This window comes from Salvia hispanica, chromosome 3, assembly GCF_023119035.1.
Source record: "Salvia hispanica cultivar TCC Black 2014 chromosome 3, UniMelb_Shisp_WGS_1.0, whole genome shotgun sequence".
NCBI classification, from domain to species: domain Eukaryota; kingdom Viridiplantae; phylum Streptophyta; class Magnoliopsida; order Lamiales; family Lamiaceae; genus Salvia; species Salvia hispanica.
In genome coordinates this window covers 38,160,916-38,174,213 of record NC_062967.1, presented here as the reverse complement: position 1 = coordinate 38,174,213, position 13,298 = coordinate 38,160,916, and the positions used below count along the sequence as shown (strand labels likewise).

Here is a 13,298-nt window from a genome sequence, read left to right as displayed (position 1 = left end):
CATTCGTTCGGGATGAAAGCACCAGTTTGTTAAGAGTGAGTCTCTCTCAACGAAGAAATATCCGTCAACGTCTCCAACAACACACGATACCGGCGTCCCTGAGGTTGGGATCGGCGGCGTAGAAACAGAGGCTGGCGCGGAAGCTCCTTCCGTCGGCAGCAATCAGGTTTAATTTGTGTATTGCTCAAGTAAGGTGGGCAAAATAGTTCTTCATTAATTGAATGACGGAATTAATGAATAGCCCTATTTATATATCTAAGACCCTAGGGTTGGTTCGACCTAGTCCTATTCATCGGGAAAGAACCAACAAAGAAAACCCGACGGAGCTTATAAAACGCTCGACTCAATTAAGTTCAAAAATAAAATAAAATAACAATAAGCAAGTAAAACAAAATACTTAATTTAATTAACTCCTAATTCTACTGCTCTCCATACTTCGGCGCCTACTTGGCGACGAAGTTTTGATATCGATCCGGTCGCCTGATTTGCTCCCGCGGCCTCAGCGTCCTAGTCGCTACGCTCTCCTCTGCTAACAGGTCTTCCCCTGATATCTTCTCCTCACCTCCATTCTCCCTTCTACCGTCTCCTCAGTTGACGAGGAAGCTGGACTCGTCTCTGCAGCTGGGCTCGTCTCTGGACTCGTCTCTGCAGCTGGGCTCGTCTCTGCAGCAGATGCAGTAGGCGAGGTTGTTGAGGTCGTAACAGAACGCGACAACGTATTGTGGTGGGTGTTGGCCTACGTTGTATGGGGAGTTGAACTCGTAGACGGCGGCGAAGTACTGGCCTTGGTCGTTGGTCAACACCCGGTGCAGTTCAAAGCCGAAACTCTTCCACCACGGCGGAGCCAGGGCGAGAGGGCCGCCTCCGCGGCCATTCCGTCGGTCGCTTTCTAACACGTAGACGCCTTGGATTAGGCTTGCAGCTACCGATCTCTTGTGATTCGAATTGTTCCTGTTAAGATACTAAGTAATTAATATTTGCTCGAGACTAAAAGTCAAGAAAGTCAAAATACATCCAGGAGAGACATAGGGACCAATCATCTGTGGTATGTTAATTTGCTGGGCCGGAGAGGGCAAAGTTTTCCTTGTCGGGAACCATTGTTTGTTGCAAATTACTACAAGAATCAAATAAAAACCTCTTATCAAAACTGAAAGATGACCAAGGAATCTCTTTATGTAATCAAGTCTCATTTATTACAAAGTATTTATGCATATACAATGAGACCACTTGCTAGGAAGCTTCATGTGACAAGTTGCAGAAATTAATAAATTCATTGAGGTTTGGATCAAGAACAAGAACACAAGTCAATTGGTACCCAAAAAAATACTACCTCCGTCCCTGAAAATTTGATACAATTTGCTATTTTGGTCCGTCCCTGAAAATTTGATACACTTCACTTTTACCATTTTTGGTAGTGGACCTCATATTCCACTAACTCATTCCTCCTCATATTTTATTATAAAACTAATACTTTAAAAGTAGGACCCACATCCTACCAACTTTTTCAACTCACTTTCCATCACATTTCTTAAAACCCGTGTCGGGTTAAAGTGTAGCAAATTTTGGGGGACGGAGGTAGTAATTTATAGGATATTTTATTTATTTGCTGTTTTTATTTTTCAATTTTTTAACAGTTGGGATATGACTTTATGAGTATGAGTATTCAAAAGCATTTATCACAATAAAATCTATCTATATGAATATATTTAAATTAAATTTAGGCAAGAACTTGTAGTGCTCACCGAAATTTAATTAAATTACTGATTGGAATTTAATAATCACAATTAAGAAATTTCGTAGCTGCGTTGCAAAAAATTAATGTTTCCAATTGTTTATTATAGAGCTCCATGCTCGGAAGGTGCAATTTATTTTACAAAATGTCATATTTGATGCATTCAAGTATTAGATACAAGCTGGTGATGAACGATTAAATATTGGGTTTGGATAAAACTAAATATATCGAAAATGAGAGTTGATAGGGAAGTCACGTTGACTGCTTATAATTAAAGGTTATTTTTAATAAATATACATAAAGTAGTAATGCAGGTTGATGCTCAAACACTATTTAATAGACTAGTTGATTGACTAGTTAATGACTAGTTAAGAAACTGAGGAGAATGTTGATTCGAAAGATATACAGTATTAACAAAGAAGCATAGAAAAGGAAAGAGACAAATTATGCTTTTCAACTTGCGCCCGAATTAATAAATAATTAATGACCTTTCATTTATTTTATAAGAGTTGGGTGTAAAATAATCATGAACAAGTGAGAATTAGCAAATTTCTTAATATCAACTGGATTCCAAATTGGACCCTCAGATTCCATCGGCATTGACCAAAGATCTACTTTGCACTGGTGATGGCGGATCCAAAAACTAAAAATGAAGGGACTGAGTAACAACAAGATTTAAAAATAGGGTAGAGAGTTGGGCGTGTTCGTGTAGTGGTGGGTCGGTTTCCGAACATGTTATTTTCCAATTCAGCTGCATAAGACAGTTAGGTCTCCGAACATGTTATTTAGGCTCCCATGATTGAAGTCCCAAATAGTGCACTGTAGATGTGGCCACGGTTCGAAAACCGCCGGTTCCGGTTCGGCATTTGGTGGAACCGTAACCGGCCCGGATACCGGTTGTCCGGTTCCGGTTTAACCGCCGGTTACCGCCGGTTCCGGTTCCGGTTTATAACCGCCGGTTTTTCACCGGTTCCGGTTCGAATTTTTAATTTTTAATTTTTTTTTAATTTTTTTATATTTATAACTTTTAAATTCTATAGTAAAATCCGAAGATAATTGATAACGATAAATGATAACGATAAAGAATTGCAATTTTATTGATTTGAAACTTTGAATGTAAATTTCTACAATACAATTACAAGTTACAACTTACAACTTACAAGTTAAAAAATACAACAATACAACTATACACTTGAATTTAAAATTTAAATACAAAAATTACAATTTACAAAAAACATATTAAAAGTAAAGTTGAAACAATTAGGAAAAAAAAAAGAAATAAAAGGAAAAGGACTTGAGCTCAACTTAAATTTAAAATTTAAGTTGAGGTGCCTACGTATCCTTAATGCTCAATTGCATTGAGGAATCAAAGTCCACGTAGTTCTCTTACCTTGCTTACCTTGTTGGTTGGCGGTTGACGACGGTTGGCCTTCATTCTTCACCTTCATCCTCGGTGTCGGTGAAGGTTTCCTCACTCTCTTCACGAGCATCCCAATCTGGTTCTTGCGCTCTCTTTGCAGCTTTTCCCCAATCATCAAGTAACATCACAGCTTCCATATTTCTCGCGGAGAGTTTGCTTCTTCTCACGTCCAAGACACATGCTCCAACACTGAAAGCGGACTTGACGGCAACGGTGGAAGCCGGGACTGCAAAGATCTCCTTAGCCATTGACGCAAGTATGTGATAATCTTTCTCGTGTGTTCCCCACCACTCTAGGACGTCGATTTGGGCGGGTGTAGGACCTGCATCACTAAAAGTATGGTGGCGTGCTTCCAAATAAAAATCTAACTCGCTTACCGATCCCATTGAGGTGTGCCTTGAGCTTGAGCCTGTGCCGTAGCCGTATAAGTCGGCTAATTGTGATTAAGCATCATAAGCAAAACCAAAACCACCATATTGCTGCTGTTGAGGAGCATGTTGTGTACGTTGACGAATTTGGTGGGTACGGTTATACTTTTCTTCATATTCGGCAAAGAGATTACGCAAGCTACTTTCAAATTGAGCTTGAACAAGTGATCTATCGGGAATGGTTAGTTCAAAAACTCTCGAGGTTTCATTATCATTAAAAGGCAAATTTTGAAGTGGACTAAGATCAATAGAACGCAAATTTTGATAATAGAAATCTAAGATTTTAGTTGTGCCAGCTAATTTCCATTTCGGATCTAAGCACTTAGCAATTAAAAACACAGTTGGAATTTCACTAAAATACTTCAACCATTTTTCAATCATATAAAATAAAACACACATTAACTCACGAGATCTAGCATTTTTCATGCATGTTTTAAAACCAAGTGCTATATACATGCAATGCTCTAACACACGAACAGATGTGCAATAGTAAACACCCGATAATTCAACGGTCGCACATTTGAAAGCTTTGAACAATTGACATAAACTCATGCTTTGGTCCCAACAATTAGGCGTAAGAACTATATCACCATAGGGATTAGTTCTAAAAAAATCGCACAAAGCATCTTTATGCTCCAAAGTAGAATTGAGGCAATCATATGTAGAGTTCCATCTAGTAGACACATCCATTATAAAAGTTGTATACCTGATGTTCCTGTTACGGCAATATTTTTTCCAAGCCTTGCCAAGCTTGAAATGGATCGCTCTAACTGCATTTCTAATAGGATCAACATGCTTTTGCCATAAAGAAAGCGCATCTTGTACACATAAGTTCAAAATATGACATACACATCTTTGATGAAAATACTTACCATCAATAATCGGAGAACACGCATCAATCAAGTCGCTAATACTTGCAGTATTAGCAGTTGCATTATCAAAAGCAATAGAAAACACCTTATTGCATAATTGATATTCATTCAAAACTTGAATAATTAAAAAAGCAATTGCATTTGCAGTGTGTGGTGTAGGAAAATCTCTAAAAGCAATTAAACGTTTGTTCAAAGACCAACTATTGTCCATAAAGTGAACGTAATTCCCATGTATGCATGTTTTTGGAAAGCATTAGTCCATACATCAGAGCAAATATTCACTTTGTGTCCCAAGTTACTCAAATATTGTGATAAATCTTTTTTCATTTCATAAAATTGATTTTTGGTAGATCGTTGAATACTAGTTCTAGGTAGTCTTTTTGAGTTCAAATTATAACACTCTTTCATCGAATCTTCGTAATCTTGATTATCATAAATATTAAAAGGAAGATGATGCATGGCAGCAAATTTAGCCATAACATCAGTAGTATGCTTATGATCATATCTTAAAAGAGCGGAGGACGGCGTACCTGTTTGAGACGAACCGGAGGCGGAGCCATGGGCACTCGCACTTTGGAAGTTGAGTTGGGTTTGGCTAGCGCTATGCCCATATAGTTCGGGATGAATCGTCTGCATGTGACGGATGAGAGAGCCATATCCCCCGGACTTCTTGAATTTGTATTTTTTGGTGCAGTAGTTACAATATGCCATAAAAAATATCGGCACTTCATTAACGGTAGAAACTATTGGGACCTTTTTGAAATGTTTCACAAATATATCAGATTTATATTTAGATTTTTCTCCGCGGCCGTCTTGTGAAGGGGGGGGGGGGCATTTCCTCATTTTCGTGGTCACCGTCACTGTCCTTATTATCATCGTTCAGATTAACATTAACGTCATCAATATCATAATCATCGACCGAGATGTAATTATCAGCATCGGATTCGGCGCCAACCGCGCCATGACCACCCAATTGGGCTAGTGCAATGGCTGCAGCTGCACGACGATCTTCTTCCATCTACAAATAGTAGTATATGTACGAATTAGAATTTAGAAGATGAACATAGAAAAATCATGAATTCAAACTTATTAAATTATGTATAAAAAAATAATATGCAAAATATTTTATAACTTACTTGTAAGAGAACAGCCTCAGCATGGGAAACCTCTTCCAAAATTTCTCGACGAGTAGGTCGTCGTGATTTTTTCGGACGGGTAGATTGATCTTCGGCAATTCCTTTGCCCCGTCGATCACGGTCACCACCACCACGAGAAGAAGACATATTTTTTTTATAGTAATGTAGTTGAACAAGTTGTAACAAATATAAAGAGCAAATTATGAAAATTGATGAACAACTTAGGTAAACAAGTAGAGAGCAAATTGAGAGAATGAGGTAGAGAATAGAGAATTGGAGATTGAGAGAGAAATCCTTGTTAACACAAGAATGAGGTGAGTAGAAGTGATGAAGAAGGGGGTATTTATAGATAAAAATGGGGGCGAAATCTGATATTTAAAAAAAAAAAAAAATCAAAATTTGAAAACGGTCGAAAACCGCCGGTTTGGGTCAGAAAACCGCCGGTTTCTGACCGAAAACCGGCGGTTTCCGACACCTTTTCAGGCCCTAAGCTGCAACCCTAAACCCTACGCCTGAACCCTACCCCTGAACCGTCGGGAACCGGCGGTTTTGTGTCATAAACCGCCGGTTTTCTGACACAAACCGCCGGTTTCCGACACAAAACCGGCGGTTAACCGTACTTTTTCCGACCTACACCTACAACCCTACGAACCTATCGGCGAACGGCTACATATTCCGGTTAACCGGCGGTTAACCGTCGGTTCCGATTGCTTATTTTTGGAACCGTAACCGAACCGTGATAACCGTGTAACCGGATTTCGAACCGGAACCGGAACCGGCGTCCGGTTCCGGTTCCGGTTCCGAACTGCCGGTTGAAAACCGGTGGTTAGCCAGCGGTCCGGTTTGGTTTGGCCACCTCTAGTTCACTGGGTCGATTGAGCCCTTCTATAACGATTCACTTGAGTCATAACAGTCCATGACAAAACAACACTTCATTTCCATTTACAATTTCATGATATAATTTATAATCTTATTTGGTCATTTTTAATGGATAGAAACTTATGTGATTTCTCGTTTACCATACGTTCAAAGATTTTTTATTAATAATTGATGGAATTAAAAAGTTTTGGAAGAGGGAGAGGTGCATCGATCAAGAAAATCTCTAAAGCCCAGCTGCTCAATCTGTTTGTCAATGGCGGTTCACTCCGATTACGTAGAAGAACAAGACCACAAGAAGCCATTCAGCGCCGTCCTCGACCGCTCTGAACCACTGGTGTTTCTTCAGAAGGTGTTTGAGTTCGTCGCGAGGGAGAGCGACCTGTTCAAGAGTAATTCGGATGTCAGTGCGGTGTTCAAAATGATCAGGAGTAGAATGGAGGAATCACGGAAGAATGCTGCTGTGCAGCTCAACCAAACTAAACCTGAACAACAGGCTAAGGGTATATTTCTTTCCTTTTTTGTGTTTTTTCTTGCATTTATTGTAGAATTATGAGTTTGGGGCTTTCATATTTCTGAGAATTCAATTGGATTGTGTATAATTTTGTGTAATCAGATTTCTTGCAGTTATGATCATGCTACTTAATGTTGTTATATGGTCCACTCATCTTGTAGGATTTTGTGTTGCAAGTTGGTTTTGAGTTTATTGCTAATCTTGGATACTTTCCTTTGATGCTTTGTACTACATTATTTCATTGAATCTTGATTGACAGTTATGTGTTTCTTTATATCTGAACGAGTAGGTCGGAGTTTTGTTTCGAGGTCTCTCGGTTTTTTATTTTGTATGAGGTGCGGATTTTAGCCACTGGTGTCATTAAATTTGTACCAACGCAAGGCCAGAAAATATGCTATTTGTGATGCTAGATAAGCTGAATTTAGGGTCAGTTGCCTCTATAGTGTCTTGATTTCTAAATCTAGACAAGTATAGGGATGATTGGCGAGTAAATCACAAGTTTTGCTCTATGAATAAATTGGTTTCAGTTTCAGTTTCCATCAAATTCAGCAGACATGATGTTTCATTGTTACAACGACGTGAGTTCACTGGTAAAATAACATTGTTGCAAGCAAAAGTTTCCCTTATCGATAAAATTGGTAAATAACATTGTATAGAAGTTGTCTGATTTGTAGATTAGGACAAAAGTCATGTTTGTTTAGCAATGATCCCAAAAATGTACACGCTTTTCTGTTTGGGAGCCTGAATACTGTTATGATATTCTTAGGACTATAATATTGTTGAGCGAATATGTTTAACTGCTACTTTGTCTCCAAGCAGCTCCTAACAAGTTAAACGACCTCGATATGGAAGCAGAGGAGAAGAAAAGGAAGGAATCAGAGAAGAAGGCTGCATTGAGGAAGAAGGAAGAGGCTTTGAAGGTGAAGGAGGCAGGAACTAAACCTGAAGAAGAGGCGAATGGGCCTCGAGGTGTACTTCATTATTGTTCCCTCCTTTTATGTGTTTTAGTTCCATTTAGTGTGAAATTCTTTTCTTGTTATATGTAGAGTTTATAGAATTATGAGTTTGGGGATTTTATATTTCTGAGAATTCAATTGGATTGAAAAGGGTTGTGCGTTATTTTGTGTGATTAAATTCTTGCCATATGATTGTGCTACTTGACATTGTTATACGTCAAACTGAAGTAGAACAGTGTATTACCAGTTGGTTTTGAGTTTATTGCTAATTTTGGATTTGCTTGGGTGGTGGCTTTAGTAACTGGATAAATATATCCCATACACTTCTATTTTGGGCACCTGAAATTGGCTTCGAAATGGCACTGTTATGATACTCTGATGACTATAGCATTGTTGAGTGAATATGTTTTAAATGCTAATCTGCTACTTTGTCTCCAAGCAGCTCCTAACAAGTCAAACGGCCTCGACATGGATACATACTCTTGGGGCCAATCTCTTCAAGAGGTTAACGTTTATGTTCATGTGCCACCTGGAACAAAGCCGAGTCTTATTGTTTGTGAAATCAAGAAGAACCATCTGAAAGTTGGGGTTAAGGGTCAGCCTCCAGTTATTGATGTAAGTGTGCATAGCTCTCTTTTGGTCTTAATTCGTACTCACAGTTCCTCTGCCATTTCCATTATATACGATACTTTTTGCCTTTGTCAGTGTTATTCGAGTTCTCAGTAAGTGATTTTCATCTTCAGGGTGAACTTTTTAATTCTGTCAAGGTTGATGACTGTTTTTGGAGTTTAGGTACATTTATCGAACCATGCAATTAGATGTAAAATGTTGTTTTATTGTATCTGGTGAATGCTAAATTTATCTTTCAATCGTTCAGAGGACCGAAAATTTCTCTCCATTGTCTTGACTAAACAAGATGGGAAGGAATGGTGGAAGTATGTGGTTAAGGGTGAGCCGGAGATTGATACTAGGAAGGCAGAACCAGAACCTAGCTTTATAGCTGATTTGGATCCGGAGACACGTTCAACTGTGGACAAAGTGATGGTAAGACTCGAGCAATACCCTTGATGATCCCTTTCTCCGTAATGGTATATATCTAATTCGCTTTGGTGCTTGCGTCTTTACAAAGGCCTGTTTCTTCACCTGATTAGTCATCTCCGCTTTGATATAATTTAAATGCATCTATTGCACTCTAGTCTACTGATCAATAGAATCTAAACCATAAATCTAGAGCACTTTTTGAATGGAGTTCGAATCTAGACAATGAGAAGAGAGCTTCTCATCAATGCTTCTTTTCAAATCAAATGGAGGGAAAGTTGTGTGTCTTTGCTTTATGCTTTGGTTGTGTTTTGATGGACCATTATCCCGTGTGTGTTCTTTTCGCTTCTCTTATTTGAGTGTATCCCATTTCGAAATTCGCCTTTTCAGTTCGACCAACGACAGAGAAAAATGGGCCTTCCAACCAGTGACGAGATGCAGAGGAAGGAGATCATGGCTAAGGTGATCACATTGAGTTCAATTTTGTTTCTCAACCCTTTTACTTACTGATAAATCTTGTATTTTTGCAGCACCTAGAAATGGCAAAGACCAACTAAGGATTCAAGCATATGCCATCTATGAAACTTGCTGGACAAACTTTTTTGTAGATGTCTCCACTATTAATTTTTCTGTGATCTCTCTTTGGAGTAGAAAATGAGTTGAAGATTGTCTAATCATAGCCTCAAGGTTATATGTGAAAGTGAATCAACCTTTTACTGTATTCAACAGTGTAGTGTGGACCAGTCATTGATTTGCACACTAATATGAATATTCTTGGAAGAAAAGAATATTCTGTAAATAATAATACTATATGTAATTAAGAATTTATATCTGAATAATTAATGTTTTAGTTATTAATCATTTTAAACATGTAAAATAAGTAAGCATATGGAAGCTACTACCCACACTAAGTGAGTATATATAAACAAAAAAGGGAGTTATGTCCATTTGATAATTGGGATATTTCAACTACATTCTTGATCAAATAGGCTCTATTATTAGGTAGTAATAAAAGGACAAACAAAAATATCAATTTCAAGGTCCTTCTCCATAAAAAGTAGGGTGGAACCACACAAATTGTCCTCTTGTAATAAAGATCCATTATAAAATAGGTGTAACAAGATAGTGATTCCTTTGTTTGATGGTTGGCAACCTCCACCACCACTATTTCATTATACCCTTGCCTTCTTCTTTTCTTGGTCCCATAGTTTTAATTTGTTTGTTTATTTCAACACTAACTTCATCTTGATGTTGTCACAACACAAAAATGTAGTGTCCCGATTCATCTGGTCCTTTTGCAGATGAGTGAGGCCAGGGTTTAATGTAAGTTCCAAATGTCAACAATGTACAAACAATCACTAAGAATATTATACACACTAAAAAAAAATACAGGTTTTAACGACCACAATTCTGCGAGCAGTACTATTTGTACTCGCCAAGCGAAGTTTACCCTTTAAATTCTTAACTAGCGAGAATAGCCACTTGCAATCTTCGTTGCGAATCTTGTGGAAACTTCGTGACTCAAAAGACGAGGTATCCGCAAGCGCATCGTTGGTGCTCGCACATGTGCAAACGAAATTTTGTGATAGAACTATTATCGAGCACATTTCTATGTTTATGGTAAATTACATCAAACTCGATATCTAAACTTAGATCTTGAACACAATTGTGGACTCTTATGTTCTTTATAAGATACTCCATTAATTAACATAAATTTTGTTTTTTATAGACCTAAACAAATAGGGAAAATATGAAATGGCCTATAATGGTTATGGATTTATAATTGTTTTTTCTCTATCTTTCATTCCATAGATGGAATTTGAGATCATGTGTGAGATGGTTAGGTTTAATTATTTTCTTCATTTTTGTATTCGTTGAATTTAATTCAATATTATGTGGCCTACATAAGTGAATCGCCCCAACTTTCAATTATTTTATTGGACGGAGAGAAGGAAATCGATTTTGCAACTTCAAACCCGTCATAGTAATGAAGTAACGGTCCTAAAAAATATTTGAGATTGAAGAACCGAATTTAAGCAAATTTGTGCATAGGAAGTTCTAGAAAAGTGGGAGCATAATGTGTTGTTTTCACCTCACAAACAAGAACTTTGTTTATTTTTTTAAAATTTCCAAGAAATTTATGTTGTTGCAATATAATTGTTGTAGATCCAAACTTCCAATATAGTGAGAAAACAAAGTTTTGTCTGGTTCCAATTATTATAGGAATTGATAAAATTGGGAGTGACGTCTTATCTCGATCAAAAAAAGACAATAATAATTGTGAAATGCGAAGGGAATGGTGATATCCCACGAGACAAAAGTGACCTTAGATCATTCCAATTTCATGTCTTGGTCTCCTCAAAGTGTGTGAGTGTGTGTTTCATCACATCACACCACACTCCCACACACAATCAAAGTGGAAACCTCATAATTTCACGGCAATGTGATTGTTAATATTAATTGAAATATCCCATTTTAATTTGATATGGATTTCAAAATATAGAAAAAAAAACAATTAATGGAATATCAATCATATTTTATAAGTATATTAATTTCATGATAAAATATAAGTGAAATCAGTAAACAAATGTTATTTACTATAAATACTAAAATGAAATCTAAGTATAACTATATGTACTATTTAATGGCGGACCGAGAAGGAGTAGCTATTTATTCTTAAACATAGAATGATTTTGTTAACCAATTGTTTTTATTTGGACTATTATCATTTATCTTGGGTTTCTCACATCAAATAATTAGTCTTTCAAAATCAATTCATTCATGTATCGAAACTCCAATAATACATCACGTCGAAGCTTTTACATATTCTTGTAAAAGTCACTCGACACTTTATGTGAAGGCATTATATTCCACCAATTATAATTATAACCAAATAATTTTCCCGATAAAATTATACAATAAAATAATATTGACGGCTAGAATTGAAATTTTTGCTTGGACACAACAACAAATAAAAACAATGATAAAACATTGGCTGTTGAAGTGCTTCTGAGAGTAATATCGCATCAATCTTTTCTAAAACATGTTAGTTTCATTCTTCAATCTAATGAAAAGCTGAATCCAATGAATAATTTTTTTTTATTTTTTTTATTTTTTCTGAATCCAATGAAATTTGACAAAGAAACCGTGCCAAACATCATTGCATTAACTACCAACTAACCCATTCATTATGATTTTATAAATAGTTATTTCTTTATAAATTTATACAATCCCAAATCATACTGTATTTTATATCATGTCATCCTATGTGAAAAAACTGAGTTAAATTTATTTTTTTTCCAAAGATTTGATGCATTTCTCCAATAGAGTTGTATTATAGCTCACACGCATGTAACATTTTTCGAACTTGTTGCAAACTATATCCAACTCTTTAAAGGTTTCAAGGATATCTAAATTTTTGAATCATAGCTAATGATCTGTGCGGGTCTAAACTCGAGATTTTGGCATCCAACTGATGCTGAAACTCGAAATTGATTATTGATATTCAATAACTTAATGCAAAGCACTCAAAATAGAATCAACAACATGATAAGCCAATCCAAACAATACGCTTCTACAACCCTTAATTAATTTTGAGTTTGGATAAAGCTGTAATTAAGTTAGAAAGTTGTACTTCATCAATCCCAACTAAATTTGGTCGTATTCTTTTTTGTACTATCACAACTAAGTTGAGTCATTTCTTTTTTTTAAAAAAAAACAAAACATTCCATCACTTTTATTTTTTTCCATCACATTCCTTACTATCTCTTTAATTACATTTCTTATTTTATTATTCCCTCTTACTTTTCAATACAATTTCTTAATTTTCATATCCAAAAATTTTGACTCGACTACGGAAAGAGTAATTCATAATTTAAAAGTTAAGATAATGAGATAAAAAAAAACACATGTCGGTAAAAATAGAAATTCATAGTGCACGGATCCACTTTATTCTTAAAGGTATGCGAGTATTCTCCACTAATCACATACTTGAGTTGTAAGAAATTTTCAAAAAAATAATCAATTATTATTTTATTACATATATATACGTGTAAAACAAGAATTTCTAGAATTGGGTTCCTTTTTTAGCGAACTGGCTTGATGACGATGTATGTACCAAAGAATTTTATTGATTTAAATATAGTACTCCTACTATTTATTTATACTCATGGTTGACATTTTATAAAATTCAACCCCCACTCTCCAAAATTTAGATTCTAGAAAACAGCTATTTTTGCGGCGTTACCGATTTCCTTCAACACCCATTAAAAAGAATCCTTCTTTTTCCCATAAGATTCTGCTTCTCTAAAATTTACATTTGTCAAT

The 13,298-nt window shown here is 36.3% G+C and overlaps 1 protein-coding gene and 1 pseudogene across 2 annotated transcripts; one reads left to right on the top strand and one right to left on the bottom strand.

Annotated features, from left to right (window-relative positions):
* The window catches only part of LOC125210095, a 2,275-nt pseudogene extending 1,177 nt beyond the window's left edge, over positions 1-1,098 (bottom strand).
* Positions 1,099-6,582: 5,484 nt separating this feature from the next.
* LOC125215891 (protein BOBBER 1-like) lies at positions 6,583-9,798 on the top strand. Of its 2 annotated transcripts, none has more exons than XM_048117474.1 (7): positions 6,583-6,967; positions 7,834-7,947; positions 8,377-8,549; positions 8,678-8,726; positions 8,812-8,978; positions 9,363-9,434; positions 9,503-9,798. In XM_048117474.1, the coding sequence occupies exons 1-7, from the start codon at positions 6,721-6,723 to the stop codon at positions 9,527-9,529; spliced, it is 849 nt and encodes a 282-aa protein (XP_047973431.1). In that variant the 5' UTR covers positions 6,583-6,720; the 3' UTR covers positions 9,530-9,798. The 2 variants fall into 2 exon arrangements, with proteins under 2 accessions (XP_047973431.1, XP_047973430.1); XM_048117473.1 differs by having other exon boundaries at positions 7,798-7,947.
* The last annotated feature ends 3,500 nt before the right edge of the window (positions 9,799-13,298 follow it).